Source organism: Mugil cephalus, chromosome 6 (assembly GCF_022458985.1).
Source record: "Mugil cephalus isolate CIBA_MC_2020 chromosome 6, CIBA_Mcephalus_1.1, whole genome shotgun sequence".
In the NCBI taxonomy this organism is placed as follows: Eukaryota; Metazoa; Chordata; class Actinopteri; order Mugiliformes; family Mugilidae; genus Mugil; species Mugil cephalus.
In genome coordinates, this window is record NC_061775.1 from 10,244,757 (window position 1) to 10,272,723 (window position 27,967).

General features: G+C 44.7%; 1 protein-coding gene across 1 annotated transcript in view; it reads left to right on the forward strand.

The window, feature by feature from the left end:
* Positions 1 to 27,967, forward strand: part of scfd2 (sec1 family domain containing 2) — an 88,048-nt gene that overhangs the window by 4,634 nt on the left and 55,447 nt on the right. Inside the window, exons 3-4 of the mRNA XM_047587222.1 lie at positions 6,327 to 6,454; positions 13,752 to 13,927. Coding sequence (XP_047443178.1) covers positions 6,327 to 6,454; positions 13,752 to 13,927 — 304 coding nt within the window. The remainder of the gene's footprint in view (positions 1 to 6,326; positions 6,455 to 13,751; positions 13,928 to 27,967) is intronic.

Consider the following 27,967-nt stretch of genomic DNA (forward strand, 5'->3'; position numbering starts at 1 on the left):
CATGAATAAAAGGCCGTGCGCGCTGATTTGAGTTGAGCCTGTGTGTGGGAAAAATAACAAAAACATCAGAGATAGCGTAGTGTGGAGAAGAGAGCGCAAATGACAGACAGCTGAGGATAGCTGCCCCTGTTTTTACCTCGCCAAGAATAAGAAACAGAGTATGAAACTGGCCACGCTCATTGTATGGTGCTTCTTTATAGGCCAGACATTGTTTTGCCATTCTATACTTAAGGCAGTTAACGGTGGCACAAACTGAATGAAGTCTTTCAAGAGATTTATAGGTTAAACAACTCGACTCCATCATTACTCAGCGAGTATGAGTTCCCATGCAGGGATTACTGTAAAGTATGCAGCAGAAGGGCTGTTTAAACTGGGGACAAGAACAATTGAACCACGCAGCTTTTCGGTTATATTGATCGTCCTGGCCAAACCTCAGGTTCCCAATGAAAATGTAATTCTTACAGCAATTGGTTTCCATGTTCCACTTTCACCACGGCTGGACCTTCAGCTGATGATAAATGTTACTCTGTGAATTGCCAGCGTTTATAAAGAGCACGTACAGGTTTGTCATAGAAAATTGCTTCTTTCATTTCCAGAAAAACAATTTCCGCACTGGAGTGAGACGTTTTGCCTGGATCTTTTATCACTGAAATATAGAGTGAACATCAAACTAAAATAGCCACTGAGCGATTTGGATGAAATCTCCTATTCTCCTATAAAAAAAAAAAAAAAAAAAAGTTCTCTCTCTGAGCCGCATGCAGTTATCAGCGCGAGCAGCGTAATTTGGTCCCTTTGATCTGAAGATTTTTATCAGGCCGATTTTATCTGATTTCCCGGAAGGTTCGATGACAGCTGGAGTTGCAGAAGTTGATATCAGTCAAAGAGTAGTATCGGAGATGCAGAGATTTAGCCATATCTGTGGATTCGGTGAGCGGACGTGGCTGCTGGTCAACCTCTGATGTTGACTAGCGTTTCACTCACTGCCTATTTCTGTGTTTTCTCTCCCACTATAGAAGGTATCTCTGACTGAAAACCACAGCACATCCATCAAGCAGATTACTCGCACCTGAACAGCTTGTACTCTGTGTTCCCATCAAGACTGAGATAACACAACCTATTCTGGCTTGTAGGCTGTCTTCTGCTCCTCGGGGAGCTACTATGTGTGCACTGCGTGTGCATTTATTCACCAAGTTGATAAAACACCCCCAAAGATGGTACTTTACTTCCTCCAACCCTTCTCCTTCAAAGAGCCCCTACTGCTGGCTTTCATTTGAAAAGGAAAAGGAGCCAAGACACAGATCCTTTCATTTCTCACCTTCCTCCACAATTTAGCATGTTGTCCACAGTGCTGAAATAGAAAGTGCTAGTCTTATTTATGTATTTTTTTTAATATGTTAAGTGGATATTTTTAAGCATTCACAATAAATAAATGTGTATAGACATTTATTCAACAGTGTATGTTACTGGAAACGTAAAGGAAATATCCTTTTTGTGCCCCATATGTCAGGCAGAGATGAGGAGTGGGCTTCAGACGCCATCATACTGACCTCTTACTAATTCCACACCACTAGTTTTTGAAAATTGCCCGATACGCCGATCCAATGCTGACTCAAGTAACGATCACTCGAGCACATTTATCGGAATCCATCTGACTCATTATTAGAGGATCAGTGCTCCCCCAGACATGTAAACATCCTCTGAATTTATAAAATCAGGCGGGTTCAACTTTCAGCTTTCAGCAGATATTATTACGCTATTACTCATTCGCCATCCTTTTTTTTTTTTTTAATGTTAGTACAGGCACGCATTGAGCTTAGCCTTAGTATACATAACATTAGCGCTGAACGACATCTGGCCGGCGAGATCTCCTGTTATGTCTGTGTTGGGGTGTATCGTTTTTGGTGTGGCTCTCCCCTCCTTTCTTCACTTCCTCCAGAGCTCCTCTCCCTCTTTTTCTGCCCATAAATCCGCTGGTCATTTGTCCCTCTTGCCAGAGTACACAGACTCTCAAGGCCAGGTCTGGTTTTGGTCCACCCCCCTCCTCCCCGCTCCCCTCTCTCTCATGTCATGTCCTGCGCTACATGTTTACAGGAAACTGACAGTGTTTTTTTGCCCCATTAAACACACTTCATAAATTAACTCGCCAAGGAGCCGTGCTGACCGTGCGCGATTCCATTAGGTAGAAAGTGTTGCGTTCAGTTCTGTTGGAGAGTACATCTGTATTACGTGCGATGGGAAATAGATTGCAGCACGTTCTGCAGTTTCTTATTGCGACTACAGATGCTCACACGCTCCACATAGAAGTGTCAACTGTTTATGAGCTTTGATCCGTTGTGTGAAGTTTCCCAGCTGACCGAGTGTGATAACTATGTGGAACTGCTGCATTAAAGGAAACAGATTTCTTTAATTAACGCTCGCTGCGTATGGCCGTTGAGATTCAGTTTATAGACATTTTTAGATGTCTCTCCGTAAAATCCGATCACCCAGACAACATTTGGAGGTGGTCTGGGCCACTTGCGATCGCATTCCTGTGCTAGTGTGAATTGCCTCGGCCACATTGACTGACCGCCTACTCAACTCACGTCCTCTTACATAAACTCAGTCTCGCCTCATTCATTCAGAAAAGTGCTAATTTATATATATAGCATGCAAACTATATCCAGACAGAGTTTTCCTTGGAGCTATTTTCTGGACTAGAAGCTCGCTCCAAGAAAACACAGGAGACACAGAATAAGTGTATGGTTTCTTAAAATAAAAGTGTTGCTCCTGATCTTGTCTTTTTTTTTTTTTTTTTTTTTTTTTTACAATTTTACTAACAAAAAATGTATATGCATATATGCATACATGTATAATTCTAGGCCCTGAAGTAGTCAACATGTATATACTTAGTCCAGCAGATGTAGAGCATTCAGATTCATCTTGGATCTCCAGAAAGTCATCCACAGCGACGAGGATGTCGTCGTTGTCACTGTCAAAATGTCAATCACTGAGTTCCCTTTCTTGAATTCTGTAACCTACACCTTCACCGTGTTGTAGGGAGGGGTTCCCTGCTCAAGTGTTGCCACCCTGTCCCCATGAACCCCCCACCGGAGATAAACCCTTGAGCATCGAGGTGCAGCAGATGACTGCACAAAGGCCGATGTTCATCAGACCCGCAGTGTTCAATTACCTGAAACAGAAATACCGTAAAAATAATTAACTTCAAACGCTCTGGATAATCACTCAAGGAATTAAACTGCACAACTCATCTCCTTTTACCTTAGGCCACGAACGTATCAGTGAGTCCTTGTACTTTTAATGTAATTTAATTGTACTTTTAATAGTGTTTTGAGCTCAACAAGCAGAATTTGATTCAGCTCTGCGATATAGTGCAGACAGCTGAGATCTCATACTTACTATAAGCTGGCTAAATGGTTCCATGCCTCTGGAGTTTAAACGAGAACCGTGTGTGCGTTTTCTTCTCTCGAAATTTGGGTGAACTGAACATTTAAAACTCATCGTTCGTCAAGTTGTATGTTGAGGTAGTTTGACTCACGTCTGAGTCATTTCATAAATACTGAATCACACTTGATTGTGTGTGTGTGTGTGTGTGTGTGTGTGTGTGCATGAGAGAGAGGGGGAGTCAGAATAAAGAAATAAACACTGAAATGTGCGTACACACACACGCATGTACTACAAAATGTCGAGGGGGCCACAGGAGAAAAAAAAACGTAGGAATAGCCATTCTTTTCTGCTGCATCATACGCTTCCAGGAATACTCTCCCCCTCTACACCCCCACAGACATTAATGACTTGGACATGGCGGGAGGTATTGCAGCACTTTAATGGGCACACACATGACCAGGGCGTTCTGTAGCGCGGCGCACACATCGTATTTTGACACTGTTTGATGCTTAACTGCTTTTTAATGGCCCGGCATTCATTGTACATGGATTGGAATTTAGTTTTGGGCACAAACACCCACACTCCCCAAACACGCCCACTCAGTGCAAGCCCACTGTCCAAGCAAACCAGAGAGGGGGAATCACTACGGCGGACGCAAGTCAAGTGCAAGAGTGCCCCCTTCAGTCAGACTTCAGCAGCCTTTTCAACAGAGAGAGCCACCCTGCACTTAACGTTAGCACACATGGACAAACACACGCGCTCAACATTCCCAGCACCTCCCCTTCCTTCCATAGAGAAGTAGTTACTCAACAAGGTTTCTGGCTGGTTGTAGACCCTGCCAATATAAACCTCACCCATCACCCCTCACCCCTCACCCCTCAGTCCAGCACAAACCCCCACCCTGGTCTGACCAAATGGCCCGGGGAAAGCTTCGGCGGAGTGGGCCGGCAGTGGTGGTGGTGGTGGTGGTGGTGGTGGAGGGGCAGGGTTGGGCAAAAAGCCAAATGAGAACCATATTTCATCCACACTCTGCCGAGGCCCTCCGACTTCCAGGAACACACACACGGACGCACGAGCTTGTGTGCAAACATATACAGATGTATTTGTACACACCCTCAGACACACTAACACAGTCATGGCTGCTCACATATGGCCTGGTCAAGTCACAGTATTGGTATTCCAGCCATGACAAGCATGCGGACTTGATGATTTGCATGGATTTTGGCAGTTACAACACATCATTGTGTAATAATGCACCACAAGTACATGGGAGGTGCATCTCTGAAAGATTATGAGTGGCATTTTCCCGAAATAACACGCTTTCTAGATCTTGACCAATACTTCCAGTTAACAGTCTCGTATTCTTGTCTTCATCACGACTTAAGCAATCCGAGATTTTTATATTGAATATTCGTGTGTGAGTTAACTTGTTGCTTTTCGTTATGATCAGTCTTTACGGACGAACTCTTGTCGCGGGCTGAGTTGTATTCACTGGTCTTTGTGTCTAGTTCTAGTGTGAATATGGCCGGCGTCCCTGCATGAGCCCCTCTCCTCACCATCGAGCCCCAGCCCAAGGTCTGGAACAGATTACATCTGATATTAAACACATGGCAGCAGTTAGAAAGGAGAAAAGGCGAGAGGAGAAAAAAAAAAGACTTTGAAAAAAGACAAGAAAGAAAAGAAAAACAGAGTGGATTTGTCAAAGAGGTCCCTCCTACCTTCCCTCTCTCTGTCCTTAGCCCATTTTTGCTCCGAGCCTCTTTCTCTCTTCGGTTTCTGTTATTCCTGACAGCATGGAGACGATCATGTCCGCTGGTCTGACTGGCTGACAAAGACACGGATAGAGACGCAGTCTTTTCATGCTCTTTTTATGCAAACCTGCAACGTGTCAATCCCCTTAACGGGCCAAGAAATCTGAAAGGATACCAAGTAACACAGAAACATGGAGCATGTCTTTAGCTCACATTCAGATGCAGAGGCAGTTTCTTAAGAAAACCGTCTGTCTGTGAATTTAATGATGATGAAGCTCCTCAGTGACACTCTTTGATTCTTTTGTGGAAAGACTTGAAGCGGTGTCTGCTCACGCCAGATGGTAATAGTCTTATACACATGCCTTGTCACCAGTCTCCCAGCAGAGATGTGGATCAGTGTGTTTTGTAACCCAGTGGGTAATGAGACGGGGGACTGAGAGTTGCCTTGAGATGGCATCAAGAGAAATCCTGGTCTCAAGGCTCTTATGCTCTGGCGCTGATGTAAGGACCGCACTGATGAGTCCAGAGGAATGTTGGCACACAATGTTTTAGGTGGATGGAGAGCCATTCCTTCCTAGTAATGTTCCTTCCTCTAATTTAAGCTTTTTCCTGCGAGGGCTCCCATTGGGGAGTCACCCATCCAGCAGACTATCACTGAGGCAAGCACTCAATCACGTCCATGTTTTCTCTTTGTGTTTGTATTGAGAAGTACTCCAGGAAAAAACAGCAAGCAAGCAATAGCAACAAGTTTGTAGTTTTTTTCAGCCAGCAGTAACCGGAAGGTCAGCAGTTTGATTCCGCCCTGTCCCTAGCTTTTTTGGGCGGCAGTAACCGAAAGGTTGGCGCTTCGATTTGGCCTTATCCCTAATCTATCAGTTGTGTCCTGGGCAAGACACGTGACCTAATTTGCTCCCAATGTGAACCCCACTGGTGGTGTTGGTTGGAGACGCCATATTGGCGGCCATGTTTCCGTCAGTCTGCCCCAGGGCAGCTGTGTCTATTAATGTGGCTTACCACCACCAGGATGTGACTGTGTGAACCGATGAATAATGTCTTCAATGTAAAGCTTCTTCTTTGGGTATTTAGAAAAGTTCTACATAAAACCAATGTATTATTATTATTATTATGAAAAAAAATCAGTACAGCTACTTCTGAACTTTTCTTCCTCACCCGTTCAATTGTTTATTTCAGGCCGCCTGCAGCAAAGTCACTGTGGGAGGCCATGCTGACCAGTAAGCATAAAGAGGGGGTGATGGAGGTCCGGCGACAACTGGTGGAAGCGGCCAGCAAGGAGAAGCTGCCAATCAAGATGAGCATGGGTAAGAAGCAGAAAGCAACAAATGAAGCTGGAGTGTGAACTGATCAACCACAAAGTGGGTCTTGTCACAGTGCCTTCTTCTGCTGGGAAACTTTTGGACCTGACGCAGGCACACACACAAAAACAGTTTAGGAAGAACTCAAAAAACATGAAAAACAGCCCAAGGTGTTGACCTGGCCTCCACATTCAGCAGATCTCAAACTGATTAAGTATCTGTGGTATGAACTGGAACAAGTCTGATTCACAAAGGCTCCTCCCCTCAACCCACTTATAACATTCCCACTAAGAATCACAACTATTTTGGAGGCACAATATTGGGAAGGTGGTCATAATGTTACGCCCGATCTAGTTTCCCCTTAAACGAAAAACAAATTCCTACAAAGGGGAAAAATGCAAAGTGCCAGCATTCGTGTCATATTAGGATCATGTGTAGAAATGTACTTCAAGTGAAACATGTGTTAGTGTTGTAGTGCTTTGGAGCAGAACCATAGCGCCTCCTACTGAGATCCAACTTTTCTGCCTTGCTGTGTATTTGCCCATGTGGCCACAGAGGAAATCTGAACCACATGTTGGCTCTCTGACACACAGGCTCACACGCGTGCGCACACATAGACACACACACGGCCCCTTGCACACACGCTGCTTTCGAAAACTTTTGTTGTTCGTTAATGAAGCAAAGGGGGCTGAAGCGAGGGATAAAAATATGTGTAGGCACGCAAAAAATAAAGTCATTACGTGCACACGAATACGGCGCACCTCACGCACGTTCACCTTTACACTACCCTCTGACTCAAAGAGCTAATGGATGTACTACAATTTTACAAACACACACTAATATGCAGGTTAGCATCTGGCAAAAAAAAAAAAAAAAAGAGTGGGGGTTAAAAGGGAGGGGCAGTGTGGTCCCGTAGCTCCTATAATCTGCGAGGTAAAGAAGGTCTTGTCTCTCGTAACGGGCTGGTTATAAGATGTTGGAGGTCACACACACACATATGCACGCACTCAAGCGTCTGCATACACATGGAGGTCTCCTTTCACATACTTGTGCTAAAAACTGCAGTCCTGCTAATTGTGGATGGCTTCTACCTTGTGTTAACAAACGCACAACAACTAGAAGCAGAGCAAGAAACGTAGACATTGGGCGACTTTAAAAAAGCAAAAATGCATAAAGAAGCTGTTAGAGCTGCTTTTTCCTGCTCACTGACAGTCTGTTGACTCTTTGCTGTGCAAGAGAAAACAAGTAAACTAGGGAGACTAGGTGGCACTGTAAAACTTCTCACACACTGAACCTTTATACCCCGCTGGCAGAGGACCAGACTACACGAAAGCCCCCTGAGCTCCCTGGCGAACCCCCACACAGTTCCCACCCTGCCCACCAGCAGAGCTCTCAATCCATCATGCTCTTCTCATATGAGACCCGAGTCACACAAGTCTTAGCTTAGCATTAATAGCTTTACTTCTTTCTCAGTGCCCACTCTCGCTCTAGAAGGGTGAAAAATTTTCCACTCGCACCCGGGCGCAGAGGAATCAGCAGAGGAAATAGTGTATCGGTGCTCTGCAGAGCGTTCGTTCTCACATACACACTGACCCAGCTTGGCTTCCTTTCCTCTCAACAGGATAAGATCATCCAGAGAGAGACAGAAAAAATAATCCATTTCTCAGAGCCTGAGTATAACCCATCAGGTTTCTCATAGCAGAATGGGATGATGAAATTCCCCCGCTCTGTGTGTGTGTGTGTGTGTGTGTGTGTGTGTGTGTGTGTGTGTGTTGATATGTACAGTATGTGGTTGCGCAGAGTCCGGTGTTTATCTTGGGTGTTTTTGCTCTTAGCAGGGAATTAGTGAGGGGATTTTGGTTTCATCGTTCGAAAATGCGCGCATATCTCTCCATCTGTGTGTGTGTGTTTGCATGCAGGCATATGTGTGCGTCACGAGATTATGCAGTTTGTGTACATACTGCGTGAACCGATACTACGGCGCAAATGAGATGTGTTGACAGGGTCTTTCTTCTTGTGGTGCAGTCTGGGCTTTTAACAGCAGATGAGGAGTGAAACTCTTGCAGACAATTGATTGCATTCATAATTTCAGGCAATGAGGCTCGGAGGGTTGAGGGGGGAGGTGGTAGAAGGGGGCTGTAATGGCGTGATATCGGAGGTTTCAAATAACCGTTTGTATTTTCTAGTTTCAGCTCTCACTTTTAAATGGAAGGTGAAACACCCACACTGGGATTTTTGTAACAGCAGAAATGTCATTATCCATTATTTTGTCATTTATTAAATTATATTTTAGTGTCTTTATATAAGTACATAAAGATACATTGCATCTTACCATTAGTATAAGCAATACAGAGTCATAGTATTAGGAAATATTGTTCCTTTATGCCATTTGTTTGATTTTTTTAAAAGTGAGAAGTCAGCCCATCACTTTGCTCCTGAAAGTTGAACAACTCCTGAATGGACTGACATGACTTCTTGAAGCTTCTTTTAAACAACTGTGGGATGAACGGGCACCGAATGTGGCACCCACATTCATATCCACTTGTAGATGAACTGTCCCTCCCCAACGTTTGACCCACACCATTATCAAGTCAGAATTTCAGTTTGTCTGATATTTTGATTCATGCTGAAATGTTTTTACGCCAAAACTAGGGTGACCAGACGTGTCCTCTTTTTGACACCTAAAAATGTATCAAACTCAAACTTTGAAACAATTTCAACATTGCTTGGCATTACTAGAGCCTGAAACATGTTTAAATCGAGTTAGCGTTGCGTTTCTCTGCATGTCCCCCGCTGAAGGGTCCTCTTTTTCCCGGACTCAGATCTGGTCACCCTAACTAAAATGTATTTAGCTGTTTTATATGATTGATGCTAATTAGCAAATGTTAGCATGCTAACTGTTTAACACGCATAGCATCCACATATTACACTGAGCTTCAGACATTATTGTGCCTATGTACAGTTTTGTACTGACAACAGGGTTAGGGTTAGCCCTAACCCTCACTTTTACCCTAAACCTAACCCTGACTCTAACCCTGATTCTAACTCCCGCGACCCATAGGCTTAGGGTTAGGAGTTTCTGTGGATCCCACTTGAGATTTGGTGAATTTGAAGCCCAGGTCAACACCTTGTGCTGTTCTTCATGTTTTTTTAGTTGTTCCTAAACACTTTTTGTGTGTGTGCATGTGTCAGGCTGCATCCTGCTGTGGACGGCTGCTGCCATCAAAGAGTGTCACTGCTATGGGGTGGGGTTGCCTGGTCTGGTCTAGGTGGGTGGTACATGTCTAAGTAACATCAACACGAATGCCAGGTCCAAATGTTTCCCAGCAGAACATTTGAATTGTTACAAGATGGTCAATGTTATTTACTTCTCCTGTCAGAGGTTTTAACGTTGTGGCTGATCGGTGTACAGCTGTCTGTAGATTCTTTGTCTTAGTTTTGTTTAATTACAGACAATAACACCCTGAACACAAGAAAATGTCTTCAATCATCCAAACTACACTGTCTGGAGACAAAGGATTATCTTGGCCACATGCCTCAGAATTCCTTCATACATAGAAGATGTATTTTTTCCCAACGGTTCTTTGCCAGGATAACATTTTTAACTGAGAGGAGCTACAGATAAAAGCTTTCTTTGACACAGACGGTCTGGGTGATGTGACAGTATAGCTCCCGCGTTGTAGCCTTCGCTCTAATGTACAGTGGGGTCTTGAAAGGGGCCCCAACACGCATCTACAAATAAAGTCGCGGGACGTTCCACCATTTGGAGTGTGTAAATAAAAGTCTCTCAGCCTTCCTGTGTCCCTCATCCATGTAAAATTACTTATGAGTCTGTCCAGCTGCTGAGGCAACCAAGCCACTCAGCCTCACTCTGACATCAGACATCACTTAGCCTCTGAGTAACCCTGTGCACCTAGAACTCAAGTCATCTTCCAGTAACAGGACTAAATCATTGTTGGCTCCTGCCTCTTTTTCACGTTGTTGGAGACTTTGATCGTGGCCAAATCTCAATCGCCACTTCTGCACATCGGATCGAAGTGGGCAGCGGCTCAAACAGTTTATAGCATGAAACTGAAAAATGTGATTTGTTTTACGGCCGCTCCTGCAATTAATGCACTCAGAAGAACATTAAAATGGACAAAAGGTTCAGGTTCCTCTGTCATATCAGGTGGAGGGCAGTAGAAAGTGCAGAACTCTGGCAGCCGAGCCTCTTGTGTACATGGTGATTATGAACAAATGGATATGCTGGTGTCACTGCAGCTGTATATCAAGTACACATTATCTAATTGACTGATCACCTTGGCAGAAATGTCTGTACAGTTGTTGCTAGTGAAGCCATGAATACCTTCACTTTAATATTATATGACAACGACGCCCAGAAATGAATGAATGAATCTTTACATCCATCAAAACGTAATGTTTTTTTCTTTAAAACTAAAATATGGAGAAGGTCAATTCAAGGCTCAAGTAAATCATACTCGAACATATATTTTTCTTACTGCACCCCAGTTTGAAGCGAGAGCTCAGCTGACAGATCATCTCCCCGAGATTGATTCTGCATCTGGCAGCAAGATGGCTGAGGAATCGCAGAACCGTTCTGAGGGAAGTTTAGTGACATAGATAAGAGCCGAGGCTCGGCCAGGATTGTTTGATTGTGTAATGGAGAGCAGGCTTTTGTGTGGCTTTCCTAGCTTAAGTGCTTTTTGTCCGTTTTTTTTTTTTTTTTTTTTTTTAACCCCCAGCCTTAAATTTTCTCACTCACTCTCATCTGGTCCAGTGTAGCTGTAAAATCAGATTACACTTGGCCTACAGTGTACCGTTTTTCGTTGCCTATTCTTGGGTGATATTATACTCGGCCCTCGCTTTGGACGTATTTCCTGGTTCTGCGTTGAATTATGTTTGGCACATCAAGCTATGTGAACATTAGTTTTGCTGCCAGGAGTTTTATGCCTGGATATGTTCACAAAAGAGCTTTTCAGGATCCTGAATACGTCTGGACTGAAGGTTATTCTTCTCAAATACTTTTAATTTCGGCGCAAAGCTCAAATCCATTCTGTAGACACTTGCACCCTTTGTCCGCAAGTGCCACATAGCACACGACTCTCTAATTCATTATATGGAAAGTATGTTTTCCAACAGGCGCACGTGCGGAGAGGTGTTTTGCTTTCAGGTTTAGTGATCAGCTGCTGTGAGAATGAGTTGCTGCTGCCAGACTCCCCAGGTGATTCTTCTCAATTCTCCTTTTGAAAATATTTCACGTCCACAGATTCGTCATCCAGCTTAACATGTGCTGCTTTACACTTCACGTACCGTGAGTCCATGTAGTATTTAGTATGCTGTCGCTGTCTGCTCCTATTTTTCTCCTGCCTGTCTGCTACTCTTCTGGTTATGTGTTTGGCCCCAGTAAAGAAAACACTGGCCATGTAGTCCAACAGGAAATACTCCCACATCTGGTGCTGGTTCAGAACATCAACATGACGAAGTAAGCTTTATGGAGAGTTAATGTGTGCCCTCTCTCTATCCCAGCCCCTGACACAAACCCTCGTACCTCAAGGTCAACACAACCCACCCCCCCACCCCAACAGCCTTTACATCCTTTATGTTGCTTTTCCTTTGTCTCTGTGAATCGTGGAGATTCAGGGGATCCTACACAGTTTGAGGAGTTTTTCCCTCTCCATCTCCGCTGCCTCTATAAATAATCAGAGAAACCTCAGATTTACAATTATCGGTCACACTCAAAGAGCTCTTATCAGCGTGGCTGCCCGGCGGCTATATGTAGACGTCCCCACACGCAGTGACTCATAAACATTTCACTGAACACTGTGACTCTCCGCTCGCACACACGGAGAGTGTTGCTTTGCGACTGTCACACAAGCCGCACACGTGCACACCTACGCGCTCTTGCTTTCCTCTCAGCCGGTTGAGTTTTCGCTCGTTAATCAATCCCCTGTGCACCAGGCTGAGTGCATGATGCTCATTACACGGGCTGTTATTTTTGAGTAAAGGATTTCTGTTTATTTATTTCCGTGTTGCACTTTCCGAAACATTTGCCCAATTCAGCCGTGTGCATGTGTTGTATACAGATAAGTGTATGTATGTATGTAGATAAAGAGGATGCAATCAAACAAACAGAAATTTTTTACTTGTGCATTCGTTTATTTAATAATTAGTCATTTCTTACCTAACATTAAATTGTAAAAGCAAGTGAACCCATGTTTTCGGTATCTGGTGTGCCTCCCTTGTGCAGCAGTAACAGTAAATGTTTCTGGTAACTGCTGATCAGTCGTCTACACCAACTAAGAGGAATTTTGCCCATTACTCAGTAAAGAATCACTTCAGTTCTGACATGTTGTTCATCAACTGTTCTTCCACAACATTTCTGTTGGATTGACTTTGACTTTGCTGTTGCAAAACATACATTTTGTTCTCTTTAACCCTTCTTTTGTACAGTGACTTGTGTGCTTGCTGTTGTTGCTTTGCTGCATACGGGCATCAATATGTACACTGATCTGGCATAACTTGCCTAATATTGCCTAGTTCTCCCATGTGCCTCAAAACCATCTCTGACTCATCAGACAATGGACACCTGTGGTGTCTGGTAGTAGGATGTTGTTAGTGGGGGTCTTTGGGTCCTATGGATTGAGGGGAGGGGCCTCTGTGGATCAGAATCGTTCCAGTGCGTCTGTCAGATAATCGAATAGTTTGGGATCTAGTGAACACCTTGCTTTGCTCTTCATGTTTTGTCCTAATCTGTTTTTGCATCTGTGTCAGGCTGCATCCTGCTGTGGATGGCTGCTGCCATCAAGGAGTGTCATTACTTTGGGTGTCTGGTCTGGTCTGGTCTAGTTGGGTGGTATCATCCACATGAATACCAGCACCAAACGTTTTATGGCAGAACATTATATTATCACAAGATGGTCAATGTTATTTACTTCTCCTGTCAGTGGTCATAATGTTGTGGCTAATCGGTATATTTATTGACGGTATTCACATCTAAACTGAAGGAAAAGTGTACAAGATACATCCATTTTATTCCCTTTGTTCCAAGGCCTATTATTTAATTGGTCTAATTCACCTAAACATAAATAAAATGTTGAACCCATGAGAATGGATTTCTACAAGTGATACTTTGTGAATCTTTACTGCTGTTTTCTTCCCCTCACTATAAAGGTTGATCTTAGTTTCATCTGTGCAAAGGGTGCTGTCTGAGAACGGCTCCGTCCTTGTTAGATGTTTTTCAGTGAAGTCTAATCCGGTCCATCCATTCTTGGGGATCTAACGGTGTTGTTTTCCCTCCTCACAGGCCGGGTGACCCCCGAGCAGCTGTGCTCCTACGTGCAGCTGTTCCGAAGTAGTTGGGGGGCGCTAGAGAGTCACTGCGGGGTGCTCCAGCTGGGCCTGGCCACGGCTCAGGCGCTCCGACACCCCAGCCTGCCTCGCTGGGACGCCTGCTTGGCCTTCGAGAGGCTGCTGCTCCAGGTGTGCCCTCAAACTTATTATCCATACATGTTTAAAGCAATGAATGGAATATCATAGAAAATACGATACCACCTACGGAAACTGGTACATTTTTGCACTGAAAACTATATTTCAAGTTTCTTTTATTGGATATAAATTTAAAAAAAAAAACAATGCATGCATGTTGCTTTTAAATTATACCCCAAATAGTTGCACGCTAAGAGAATTAACAGACGAAGAAAACGGCATTTTCTGGTAGTTTGTAATTACTGCAACTTTCACTTCTATCCTCCGAGCAAATATTTAGTTGCCAGCGCTCAGCAGGTAAGTGGGTGCTTGTGGTTCGCAAAATGGTGGCCAGAATGTTGTGTTAAACTGACAGCGACAGGAAAAAATGCAGATTCCACTCCTTCATAAACAAGGACAGTTGTGTTTGTAGGGAAAACATTTGGATCCAGTAAACACGGCAGAAACGCCAGATTTCCATCATGTTGTTTAGAGGCTTTCAGTCTAGGGGAGGAAGAGGACCATTTTACAGGGGGCGGGCTGAGGCTGAGGATGAGGCGGAGGCTGAGGCGGAGGCGGAGGCTGAGGCTGAGGCGGATGTGCACGTGCGTTTGACTTCTGAAAGGTCAGAGAGCAAAGCAGATGGGGAGACGGAGACAGTGGGGAGACGGGGAGGAGGGAGGTGGGGCAATAAGCATAAATCAAAAACCAGCGCACTCTCGGTCATCACTCGCTGACCTCTCCCTCCGCCTCCTCACCGCCGATCAGCGCGCACTCGCCGCTTTTTTAACGCGCCGAGCACGAAGCTCAGCGGCGCCGAACAATGAGCTTACTAACACCGAAGCCATTTCCTCCTCGTCTCACCTTTCCATTCGCATCGAGTCTCTCCGTATTCTATGAAGCTGTAAAGCGGAGCGTTTAGGAACTTATTAAACTAGATCACGGAAAAATAAAACAAGCTCTCAGCCGTGCCCCGTGCCAAATTGGAATTTGAAAACAACCTCATAAACCTCGGTCCTCAGCTGGGGCCATCACTCGTTTATTAAATAAGGGAAGAAGGCTTTAGGGCTTACAGTTCCAATATCCATTTGCTTCTTTTCTCCGCTTTGATCCACTCCTCCGTCGCTGCCTGCTCTACCTGGATACCTCAGAACAACCTTCTCACCAACCTGTTTTTTTTTTTTTTTGTTTGTTTGTTTTTCTTTTAACTCGACTGCGTCCCTTGGCAGGACTGGGTCTCATTAAATTCATAATAACGGTTGCATTTAGCGTCCGTGCAGTGTATATACAACTGAGCCTGGGTTCAAAATAACATTCTTCGAGAATGAAATCTCACAGTCGGGCCTTGAGCGTGATGTGAGAGTCGGTGTCGGGCCTGAGTTTTATTGAGGTATTAAGGGAAATGAGTTGTGTGTGCACTGTGCCCTCTCTGTTTATTTAATTTCCATGCAAGTTTTTTTTTTCTTGCTTTGCTTTGCCTCAACATGGACACAGAGAAGTCAATTACGCTACAAAATGGCGGGATGAAATGCATTTCAGCTCTGCCTGGTGGTCGGATGTTGTTTGCTCTGCCTGAGTGTGTGAGGGCCGCTGTGGGCGCCGCTGGCCAGAGCTGGACGCCCCATCGCCGGTGGACGGCGTGAGGTCATTCAGGCCGACTCCCCTGTGGTGAACCCGGGTCCTCGGACTGAGCGGCAGCCGTTAGCGGGGCCACTGAGTTCAGGGCCCAGCCTAGAACCGTCCCTTTACCAAAGTTTCTAACACACTTTGTCCATGTAAAATAATGTGTAATAGCTACTTTTCTTTCAGACAACATTTCCTCCGGTGCAATTTTGGTCATGATGTAATGCTTGAAAAAAGGCTGTAATAATAAATGAAAACCCAGTGGCATCCTTACCTTGAAAAACGGCGAAACCGTGAGGGTCACGCAGCTGGGATGTTAACAAGGAAAGGGGCAGACGTGTGGTTATGGAGGCTGACATGTTTTTCTGGCTGTGACATAAAGGAGGTTAGTGTGATACTTACTGTTTGCGTTGGCAGGGGATTTATTACCTCTTCATTATATAATACTTATATTTGTGTGAAATAGCCAGATATCTTCTTGGCTGGCGTTGCCACCCTGGCTGCGCCGTTACCCCCCTGGCTGTCTGGCATGTTACCGGGTCCTCGTCTGAATGGGCCAGATTGAGCAGCCTTGGCCGAGCTCCAGCCCTCAGAGCGTGCGCGCTAGGCGTGCTCAGCGCTGCAGCCAAGGCGAAACTCAACAGTCTCACTCTTTCACCACTTCCCAGAACATCACAGGCTCGCCACACTACCTTCCCATCAGCGACGCCGCCGCAGCACTCGAACCGAACGTGTACAAAGCCGCAGTACGTCGCGCTCAGAAAGAGCAGATTTAGGATATATTGGGGCTAGAGCTTTATTTATTTATTTATTTTTTATCGATGGCAGACGTTTTTGGGCCGGCATTGTCTCCAAGTGAGCCGAGCAGTTAATTAGTCTGTCACATCGCTGAGCATCATCGTGATGACAGCGGTGCAGTAGAGAGGAGCTGACCCCTCTCACCCCGGCCTGTTGCTTTGCTCTGCTGGGATTACCGGGGCATGCCTCTGCAAACATTCAAACTCAGAGTTATTACTGGTCACAGCGCTGCTGTATGTCCCCATCTCCCATGGGTCACTAACACTGGCTGTCTGTTTCTTATCTCTGCCTCTGCTCTGTGTTTGTGTTTTAGTCCCAAGTCGCGTATGTGTGAGTTAAATCTAAGCTGCGAATTCAAGCCCTTGATATTACTTTACAATAGTCAAATTGGGGGCAAACTGTGGCCCTTTACATAGAGCGGAGAGTTTGTACTACATGGATCGCATATGTTTTTGAGCGAAGCAACTGGACCCTGAGTCCCTCCCTGTGCTCGTCACCTTAGCGTGAATGTGTGTGCACTTGTGAATGAGTGGGTAAATGTGACATTCAGCCTGTAACGTGCTCAGAGTCAGTCAGTCAGGTCCCAGTGTGTAAGGTTCTTGGTCTTGGTGTCAACATGTGTAGTGCATCACTGAGGCAGAGTGGATGCAGCTTTCACGCCCTGACTCATTATCATCACAGGAAAATAATGTTGTTTCTAACGCCACATGCGAGTGAAACTTGTGAAGTTGGGAAAAAAAATAAAAAGCAATGCAGCTCTCTGATTGCAGCATCTCCATAATTGGTGTCCTCTCTGTTTACGTCTCTTTTCAAACTGAAAGCGTTTTGCATCAGATATTGCCCTCTGAAGTATTCAAATTGGGACTGACTTGTCTTCAGATTCCATCTGGGCCGAGCTCTGCTTTTCAATGGTGATTTATGCATTTTTGGGTTTGAGTGAATTTTCCACGGATAAAGTCCAAATATTTGAGACCTGCAGCAACCTCTTCCAGGACCGGCGACGATTAATTCAGCAAGCACGCTTCCTAAACCTGCAGTTCATCTTGCTGCGTATGTATTCCGCCGGGACGATCCTCACTCGCACCGATGTTTTGTTCTGTTTTCTGTTTATGTCCGTGTCAATCCTGTAAATTATTATACTGTTAGTCTGGGGCCTGGTGACCCCCATACTCCATTAACAACCCCCAGGACAGTGTCAGTGTGTGTTCTGACCTAAAGACTCCTGACCCTTCGCCGCTATCCCTCGACCCCTCCTGGACACACACTGACCTGCGGAGGCTCAAACCTGCAGGTCTGCAGTATGTTAGCAGCTTGACGATAAAGCCCACGTCATCTCTTGTTGTAAGAACGCACACCAATCCCCCAGAATACTTGTGTTCACGAGGTTGTATATGTAACATCTGGATTGTATCATTTCTTATGGCGACAGAGGGAAAAATGTTGATATTGGTCCAGGGTAACTTTCATCTTATCTGAGCTGCATGCCACAGACAGACAGGAGGGGCTTTAAGCCTGTAATTGGCCTTTCCCCGGGGTATGGAGTCTGTCCCCGCATCCCAGACATTCCCCCCCATCTCTGCCGTGTCCCGGCCGCTCACTGTGCTTCGCCGGGAATTGTAACAAAGGGGTGTGAATGACTTCGGGGCGCTGCCGTGAGGTGCCCAGCATTGACCTCCTCCAGTTCCCCACCGTTTAACGGCCTCACATCTGGACTGACCCGGACTGACCGTCTCCCCATCCATCCAGTTTTTCTGTGTGACATTCTCTCCTGTCCAGCCCATTTACCCCCTGCGTGATTTCGGCAAGCCCGGAGCAACGCAGATCTGCTCGCACAAACAAGTCACAGGAGGTTCAGGATCAACTCCTGTCTGTCTCTTGTCAGAGCTGCCTCTCTGTCACTTTCCTGCTGTTTTTTCTCATCCCCTTTTTTCTATACTTTTAGTGACCCCCCCACCCCCCTCACCGACAATCATATGCCTCGCTATAACATGCAGTGCGTTTACTTTGTCAACATGAACTCTTGTGCTTCTCTAAAATCCGTGCCTCTGTGTTTTCAAGCATAACAAACCTCCTGAAACTGGAGGGAAATGTGGAGCTGGGAAGAAAAAGTTTATCAGAAGAGTGAGTTATTTACCTATCTCTTCCTTCCTGTGTTTAGTTGGAAAGGATTACAGTTGGAGAGAAGAGCAGTGATGGAGTTCACTCCCAGGAAGACCCAGGAATAGTCCCCTTCTCGATCTCTCTTCCTCTCCCTCCTCCCCCTCTCAGCGCTGATGCCCTGAGACGGCTGTGTTTACATTGTTCCTGCGCAGCTCAGGCCATAATGTACTATCTGTTTAATAGGCAGAGAGAGGCCTGTTTATAGAGGGGGACCTTTTTAACAGAGGTGATGGGTTGGTAGGCCAGAGGGCAACGCCAACTCATCTCACTTCCTGTTATCATTACCTCTCTTCCATCAGACAGATAGGTGCTTGGCTCGCTCCGCTTTCTGCATTACTTATCCTTAATCGCCTCGCCATCCTGCTGGCTACGATTGTGTTCAATTTGTCTCCCCGCGACAATCGAGGAACACAAAAAGGCTCAATCAACTTGCCTCATATCGAATCTCTCCGGCCTCACTTATGGGCGCAGTAGTAATTTGCATGTGCTGCATTTTAAGTGTTCTACTAAGCATCTTTCCACTAAATCTTTATCTCAGCCCACTGAACTGAAACTTTATAGGAATTGCTTTGGTGTTAATAGCCGTGGAATTATAGCGCCACAGCTTTCTGGAAGTTAAAGGTGAGGGAATAAGATGGGCTTGTAAGGGTTTAATATGCTGAACATTTTCTGTTTTACTCAAAGTGGCCTTCTACTTTTGCCCTCTATCAAGTCAGGGTTGCATTCACTAACATATGTGTGTCTGTGGGTAATTTTCTGTGCCGGTCCCTATTGTTTACTGCGGCTGTTAAACTGCAAAGTCCAAATCCTTAATGTCAGGAGGATTTTTCATGTGGCTTCGAGTGTTTTTTCCTCATGAATTTGTACTGTTTTGGTGGTTGTGCAGGACTTCAAGTGAATGTTTTTCACAGCCAACGCCAAATGAATCGAGCTTTTTCTCACACTTATTCAGACCACGCATGTTTATCTTTCTGGGTGATATCCACCCCACTCCCTGTTGTACCGAGCTGCATTGTCATCTCACAGTATTTAGTTGAGGTGGGAAGGCTCCCACTAAGACTCTCCATCCGCGGTACCTCGGTGAATACGATTGGTGTGGTCTGCTGACTTGGCCTCGTGGCATAAGACTTCATTTGAGTATCATCCAACAGGACACCACAGACTGGGAAAAATCCCACAGTGCCCAGCATTCAACCCTTGGATTGTTAAGTGGTAAGGCCATAGAAAAGCTGACCATTAGGGAAGATGGCGGGGGTTTGCTGGACACCCAACAATGACTCACTGTCTCAGACGGAGCTGGCTGACGAACCACTTCATACTGTTATATTCCTCTGACTGGCACAGGGCTCCTTCCTACACTTTCACATGTCACTGTTTATATTCCATTTTTCCCCCTCAATGTTCTGCACCTGAAACTATATCCAGATGTTCTTGCAAGTAGGTGTGCTTGCAGCTATGTGCGCATGCAAACCATTCATGCATGTGCGTCCTTTAATGTGCTTATTCAGGTAACATTGTCTCGACTTCCTGTTGTCACAATCAGGCTCTCTGTTCCCTGTGGAAAAGCTCCACCTCAGGACAGATTAACTATCAGGTCATTTGTCACTACCTGCTGAGCACAGGCCAGGGAAGGTCACAGCCCACAGGACATGTGTCTTTGTGTCTGTATGTCTGATCTGAAATGGAGACAGAGGAACATTCCAGGACCTTTGAGGGTCCTCTTTGGATATTTCCTTGACTTGAAGTTACATGCATGGTTTTTCATCAGGTTTTGTTGCGATTGATCAGTTTGTGGTGAGTTTTATTCTTAGTGATCATTCACCCCTGCAGTATTAGCTTGTTCTTAGCGATCCAGGTGGACTCATGCCACCCCAGGTTTTGTATGCTTGGTTGACTGTGAATGTTCAGCCCTGTGACCGGTGGACAGTAAACTCTCATGATGTGCTTGGCCAGGTTCCTGCCGAGCTGCACATTTGGGGACACAGTAGATTGGCAGTGCCCCCTACCTGCCATGGAAGGGCCAAGACAGGAATTCTGTAGACACAGATGAATGGGTTGGAAGTAGGAGTGACCCCCTTAGGTTGTGAAGTAAAGTTGGGACAAGGACCATTCTTGCTATACTGTGTAATTCAACCCAACCCCCTTTCTACTCCAACCTCTCTGTTCAATCATACCCACCCTGCAGACTACCTTGTTGCCCCAGGGATTCGCCCAGTCACCCAAAGAGAACAAGACTGACCAATCACCGTGCTGACTAAGCGGCGAGGGTCACATCAGGTCAATCAGAGACAGACTCTTGCCACCCTTGCTCTGTCATTAATTACCCATACTTCCCTGGGGCAACGCTCCACGTGTAATCACATTGCTCAGCAGGCTGGGTTTAAATGGTTTGAGTGCATGATCAGGTGAAGCGCACCATTCGTTTCATATGCGTATCCGTGACAGGGTCCGTCCCGTCTTCATTACCGACTAAGTGAGGGTGCCACGTCTGACAGTGTTTGGGAACTGGTGTGTCAAATGGTTGTGTCATGTTAGCAATAAGAACTCAAATCTATCCTGTGACCTGTGCTATGTCACAGAGACCCCTGACTCTAAAAGGAAGGCTTTATTTGATTAAATGTTTGACAAGTTCACAGGAGAGCAACCTAAGACCAGTCCAGCTGTATCTCAGTGTAATGGGAGCCTGTTCTTTGGAAGAGGGCATTGTGTTTGATTTCAGGAACCAGAGCGTACAGCCCCGAGTCTGCTCTAACTTTAAACGTTTCACTGTTTATAGATTGTGACAACATTAGATGTATCTGGTTTTGAGCTCAGCTCTCAACTTGAACTGGTATTTGCATTTGTTAGTTGCTATGTGAATGGGGGGAAAGAATGCATACTGCTGAGCATTGCTTCTTTTTTTGTGTTTGCCGAGGTTGCCTTTTGTTGTTCTTGGAATCATCCTGTATGAGCTGGGAATGAAACTCATCTGTGGAGGGATTTTCAGGGAACTAACCGCTGCTTTCCCTTTGAAACATGATTGACATCATGGTGCAGAGAATGGGGAGATGCCTACCCCCCTCCCAGGCTCTCTGCTGGGGTCTGGAGGTAGTTAAATATCATTCCCTCCTCCCTTTATTCCACATTATTAGAATTTTCTCTCTTGGTTTCGAATTTCTGCTTTTAGTTTTTCCTCATCCCCAAATGTCTGTCTCTCCTCCCCTTATCCCTTTTTCTGTCATTATCTTTCATTATTAATATGATTGGCCTCAAATGTGTCTCATTATATCTTTGTAGTGTGTATCTGGAGCAGAAGAGAGTATCTGGTGCAGCAATCAGAAGGACTCTAGCCACATACTAAAACATCTTGTAAGGCACTAGAACAGAGTGGCCAGCGTGAACATGTCCGCATTGACAAAATATTTGTGAATGGATTTGGTAGAAATCCCTCAGAAAGTTTGCCAAGACACTGGATATGTTTAGCGCAATTATGACAAATGGAGATGATTGCCCACATGCTCGCTAGACACAGCTCAAAGAAAGATGGATTTTCATTGAGCTACGCATGATATAAATACATTGATTGTGCTGAACTACATAGAACATATGGACTGTTGGACAACACTGCATTTCCACCCTACGCCAAAAGAGTCTTGTTGAAAAGTTTCCACTGCCTGTCACGGTTTATACAAAGCAAAAAGTAAGCCGTTCCAGCCCTCCTTCCTACGTTTCATCCAATAGGAAAACTTGATTTGGAAACATGTGAGACAAAGCCTCACTAATTCTTGGGTTTTCCTGCTCCAGCTTTCATCTGGAGTGAACTCATATGCCCCGCTTCTCTTCTTCTATTGTCTGAGCGCACTCCGAGGCACATCTGCGCCTGTTCACACCACTGCTGTTTTCATGGAAATGCGAAAAGAAATAAAAGTAACCCAAAATGAGCAATGACGCCGAACCGCTAATTATGAGTGCGGGGAAGGGTCTTGAGGAGGAGGAGACTGGTTGCTCATGCGACTGCCATGTGCCCCCTTTTCCTAATCTCCTGCCCCTTAAGTCTCCATCTTCTCCACCCCACTTTTCTTTTTGCTTTTGTTGTGAGTTATTTAATATGCTGGTTGCTGCCTCTTTCATGTCTGGAGTCGGGGTGCCTCTGTGTTCTGAGCGTCGCGTGTCCAACATCACAGCAGAGATGTCTGCATGGAGGTTTATGGCTTTTGCACGCGGAGCATTGTGCGCTTCTGAGGCGCAATAAATTACACCTCGCGCGATATGATGAATGCGTGTTCTGTTTGGGTGGTCATATTTCTATCAAATTTTTCTTAGGCTTTCAGCATTTTTTTTTTTGGTGTTTATTGTGGTTATTAGAAGTCAACTGTAAAGATGACATATTGGACACATACCGCACATCTGGCTGTGAGGATCAGAAGTTCAGTCGTCCTCATTCACACTGCACTAACCACTTCTCCACATCCTGTCTAAAAACCTAAAACAATACAGAGGTTAAACTGCAGAATCAAATTTTTATTTTTGCAAGTTTGCATGACTACAGTAATACGCTTGGCTGACTGTGCTCTCACTCTAAAGTTTCTTCTTTTACTTATTTGAATAGACCAAGTTTTGCTAAAAGCGCTGGCTGCAATGTGTCACATTGTGTTACAAAACAAAGCAATTTTGCGCATGACTGATTATAAAAAATACATATATTTGTGAAGCCACACTGTGTTACCAGATAGATGCACCTATCCGAATGTAATATTGCAGCTCTGCAATAAATCTCACATTTATAAAGCTTATCATATTCTGTTTGTGTGCGCTCTGTCAGAGGAGCGCTGACTCAGATCTTTGGTCATTTTTTAGGCTGTACTGCAGGACTCTCCATTAAATTATAGTGAAAGGCGGCTTCAGTAGCGTTTCCACTCCCGTTAATGTCGTAGAGATGGACGAAATATTACATAGAACTTATATAACAAAAGAAACTGTTCAATTTTCACCTGATGTTTAAAAAAATCCTTGGATCTTAATATGTTTAAATAATGTGCCATAAAACTGACAACGTTTCACAACCTTTTCTTATTTTAGTTTGTTACTCTTATCTAAACATCATAAACTATTCTCAATAATAATGTCTTCTTCTTAGATTCTGTTTAATTTTTCCTGACCACGGGAGATGCCTTATTTATAGATCCTTGGTTAGAGTAGAATAGCACGGACGCATTTGCAACTTTCCTCTTTCATTTCGTGACCTCTGTTACTTTCACAAATGGCTTGCCGTAAAATATAGAAAGATTTACCTGGCGCTGGTGGCTAATTGCACCGGCATAAATGTCTTCAGTTCATATTTATGCAGCACTTCAGTCTTCTCGCTGGTGCAAGTTTCTTCTTTTTCTTTTTGACAATACTGTAGAACTGCAACTGCTTTCATCCCTCAAGAATTTTTATGTTTTTTTTTTCCCAATTCATTAATTGTTTAGTTTGTAAAGCATAAGAAGAACTGAAATTCCCATCATGGTTTTGTCCAAATGACTGTTAAAACTAGAGATCTGATATTTGCGTATCGACCGATACGCGGGTGCGTTCGCCGATACATTTATTTATATATAGGCACCCCAAAATTAAGAGTTGAAAAAAATGTGTATCTTTATTATTTAAAAAAAACTGTTCCCAAACAAAGATCTATTTACTTTATCACTCAGCACCAACACATTACAGTCTTTAGCAACAGCCCTAACATTTACTGTTGTTGTTAGGTAGATTTGCTGGCTGATGTTTTTTTCCCTCTCTCTTTTAAGCCAATAGTTCAGGATATCAGTCAACCACTGTCCACAGTTTAGATTGTTAAGCTTTTGGTAGGAATATGTGTTGATGTTAAAGCCAAGGTGTAAGACTGATACTGCCTGACCCTTGAATGGGGCCCTGCCAGTGCTCTACCTCTTTTTACCTGTTTTTTATTTTTTATTGTGCATGCATAAGAGCGTTAAATATTCTTTGAGTTCAATAAATGTTTACGTCTGTGGTTAAATGAAATTGAGATTTGTAACATTTCTTACCATTGTGTCAGTTCTATTATGTAAATAATAGCATAAAAGCATAATAGCAATAAAAGCAGCATCGGCTCCAAATAAAACAATCAAATTCGGCAGCACGTATCAGCCAATGCTGATGTGAAAAACAATCGGCATCGGCCTTAAAAAAATCCATATTGGTCGATCTCTAGTTAAAACCTCAGAATTACTTTTTGGTTTAAATTAAGTCAGAGAAAAACAGAAAATGTTTATGAGGTTGAAACTATAAAACATAAAATGATGGTCAACCAGTGAACGACCAATAGTTCAATAATCAGGAAATCTTAAACATCTGATCTTAAACAATGAGGTCGTTGTTTAAGATCGAATTATGCTCTGGATATTTTTGGCGAGCTGTAATGTAACTAGTGTGCCAATTTTTTTCCAAAATTTACAAAGTAATTAGTGTACTAGCACTAACATTTAGGTAACATTTAAGTGCATCAAAAACGGGGAGTAGTTGTGGAACAATTTAAACAATGGAGATGAATAGATAATATTAGGTAAGTGGTATACTTGGGGCACTTTAGCACTTAGACCATCAAGCGCAGAGGGACATTATAATTCTCACGGCCTTAGTGTTGCTTGGAGAAGCGGTGCCTCTTTGCCAGCGTGATGTGTTTAGTTCTTGTTTAACGGCGAGGCTCTGCGCTGCATCACAGGATAGACAAACAGACAGACAAGGCATTAGTGATGTGTTTGCCATCTGTTCAGGAAGGACGGACACGATGGGAGAAGACGAGGGAGAGAGACATTTTCACGGTGTACGCGGAGACGTTGGGTGGCGGGCGGGGCGGGGGGGGGGGGGTTCATCTGAGGATTTACTGCCAGACATCAACCGTTACTTATCAGCGAGGTCATTCAAACATTGTCGTAGCCTCTGCGGTACATCTTTAATGTGGAATTAAGGCCTGTCAGTGACGGTCTCATTTAGAATAACTGGCTGTGTTATGGTCTCTGAAGGTGACGGGGAGAGTGATCACACTTGAAACCTCTGCCGACATCTCAACAACCCTTCTTCTGATTGAAACCCACCACCACCCGCCAGAGAGAACTCACCTTTTCTTCCTCACGTTAGCTTAGGTGCGCTCGTGGTGGAACTACCCAGACAAGCCGTCAGAAAGTGTGAGAGACATTAACAAGCTGTTGCCTTCAGTCGTTGGAGGATGCTTTGATGTGTGAGGGGAGCACAGTTTGTGGCACAAGAATTCTGGGAAGTGAAGCTGATCCATAAGACCCTGGGGAGGTGTGAGGTTGGGATTAATAGGAGGCTGGAATAAGGCAGAGAAAAAGGGAGTTCGTTCAAGCCTGAGTTTGATCAAGGCGTCCGTCCATTACTCCGCTCCTTGTCCAACGCCGTCGTAAAAAGACTTTCTTGCAAAACCACTCTTATATGATTTGTGTTATTGTACTTGTGAGTTCTGGCACTTGCGATTTCGTCAAAGATACTGTATAAGTTATGATAGTCTTTGAGTTATTATCGCGTCAGGGAAGTTTAGGAGTTTGTGTGATTTGGCCGAAGCGCAGATGTGCCTTCGCAAGTGGAGCAATGAGGAGACGAGAGGGGGATTCAACGGGGAATGGGTTAAGAAATCTGGGAAATGGGAAACAATAATAGAGGGAATGATGTATTGAGTCCAAGACAAAGGAAATAAAAAGAGGTGTTCAGCTGCGTTGATGGTTTAAGCTTGTCTCCGTGCCCCTCCTGGTTGTGTTTTTTAGCTCAGCTCTGGGCTTAAAGTCTCTGGGAATGTTTGCGCAGTAGGAACCCTGGGTGATGTTGTTTGTATTGTTCGGTTTCGGCGTGCACGCTGAACCGGAGTCAGCAGACCAGGTCTGTGTTTTGTTTTCGCTCATCACTCCGTCTGTCTCCGCCCTGACCCCGGCTCCCATCTCTCCTTCAGCCCCGTCCCCGTTCGGGGCTTTGTGACTGTGTCTTTGCCCCCTCTCGCGAAATGTGGGTCAGCGCTCTAACGAATTGCCAAAAAGAGATCCTGGTAAAGCCTCCTGATAGCCGAAGTGTTATAACAGATGGAATTCATTCCGGGTGATGGGTGTTAGTGTGCCGACGCGTAGTCTGCGGACGGATCGCTGTGTGTCTGTGTTCCCTTTCATTCCAGCCTGCGTTTTTTGTGAGCGGCACCTCCCCGCTGCATTTCAGTAAACACGAGTATAACACATACAGCTTCTGTTGCCTATGTTTTGGTGCCTCGGACTGGGTTTGTAAGGTGCAGTGTGCTTCCATGCTACCTGAGCTAGCAGCGACATGTCAGTGTGTGTGTGTGTAACAGAGGACTGTTGTGCGTGTAGAATGACGCTCTGTCTCAGGGCTCAGGTAGCTCACAGAAAGTGTTTCATACAGGGACGTGCCACTCTTGCTGTGCGTTAAGATGTATTCATGAATTTAGCTCAAAACTAAAGGAGAGACGCAAATAAAATAAAAAATAAATAAATAAATAAATCTCCCCCAAACTTTTATTCTCATAGTTCTCCTCCTGCCACCACTACCCCTTACTGCGGCTTCTATTTCCTAATTGTATTTTCTCTCTCCTTCATGTGTGAAGCATGGGTTTCCAGTAAAATGCGGATGGGAGAAGATGCCTGTAACTGTTTACGACGCGGTCAATAATGCCTTTAATTTTAGTTGCTGCGCATGCACACAGTGAAATGCAGGTCTCATTTAATCCCCTGGAGGTTTTTCGCTGGCACTGAGTCCGGTTAAATTAGCCCAATCTCGTTGGATCATAATTGAGCGGCAACTAAAGAATTGACCTGAGTCACGTCGCAAATGTGGTCATCTGTGACCACGTGACCGAGCACACTCACGCCACCTTCCACCGCGGCGATAGCAGCTCAGCGGAGGTCTCGCTCCGCTCTCTTCCCATCGTTCAGCTTCTTTTTTTTCCCCCTTCTTATTTGTCTTTATGGATATATTTTTGTTTGTTTTGTTTATGAAATCCTAGTTGAGATGTTCCAGCACGACTCAACATCAACCAGGTGTACGTACGAGTGCGCATTTGAAGGGGGAATGGACGGAGATTAGTTATTTTCCATTTCCCGTGTCTGTAATGAGTGTTTCTATAAATGTTTAGGGAAGAGCAGCCGCGTGTGGGCGTGTTTGTCAGTGTGTATCGCAGAGATATGCACAGGTTGGCGGGAGAGTCCAGACCGGGATGCAGAACTTATTTACACACAGCGAAAACACATGCAGTACACAGACAGACAGTCCTCCTGCTTTAAAACAGATGTACGCATCACGAAGATCTCTATAGAAATGGAGTGAGACCTCTCTGTCACTAAAAGAAGGTCTGCAGTCAAATATAACAGTCCTGCACTGAATGCCCCTTCGTGGCGGTTATAATGTTCGGTTTGTGCTGAAACAGCATCAGAAAAGGCAATTTTTGGAGGATTTGGGTTGTTGAGCTGTTAAACC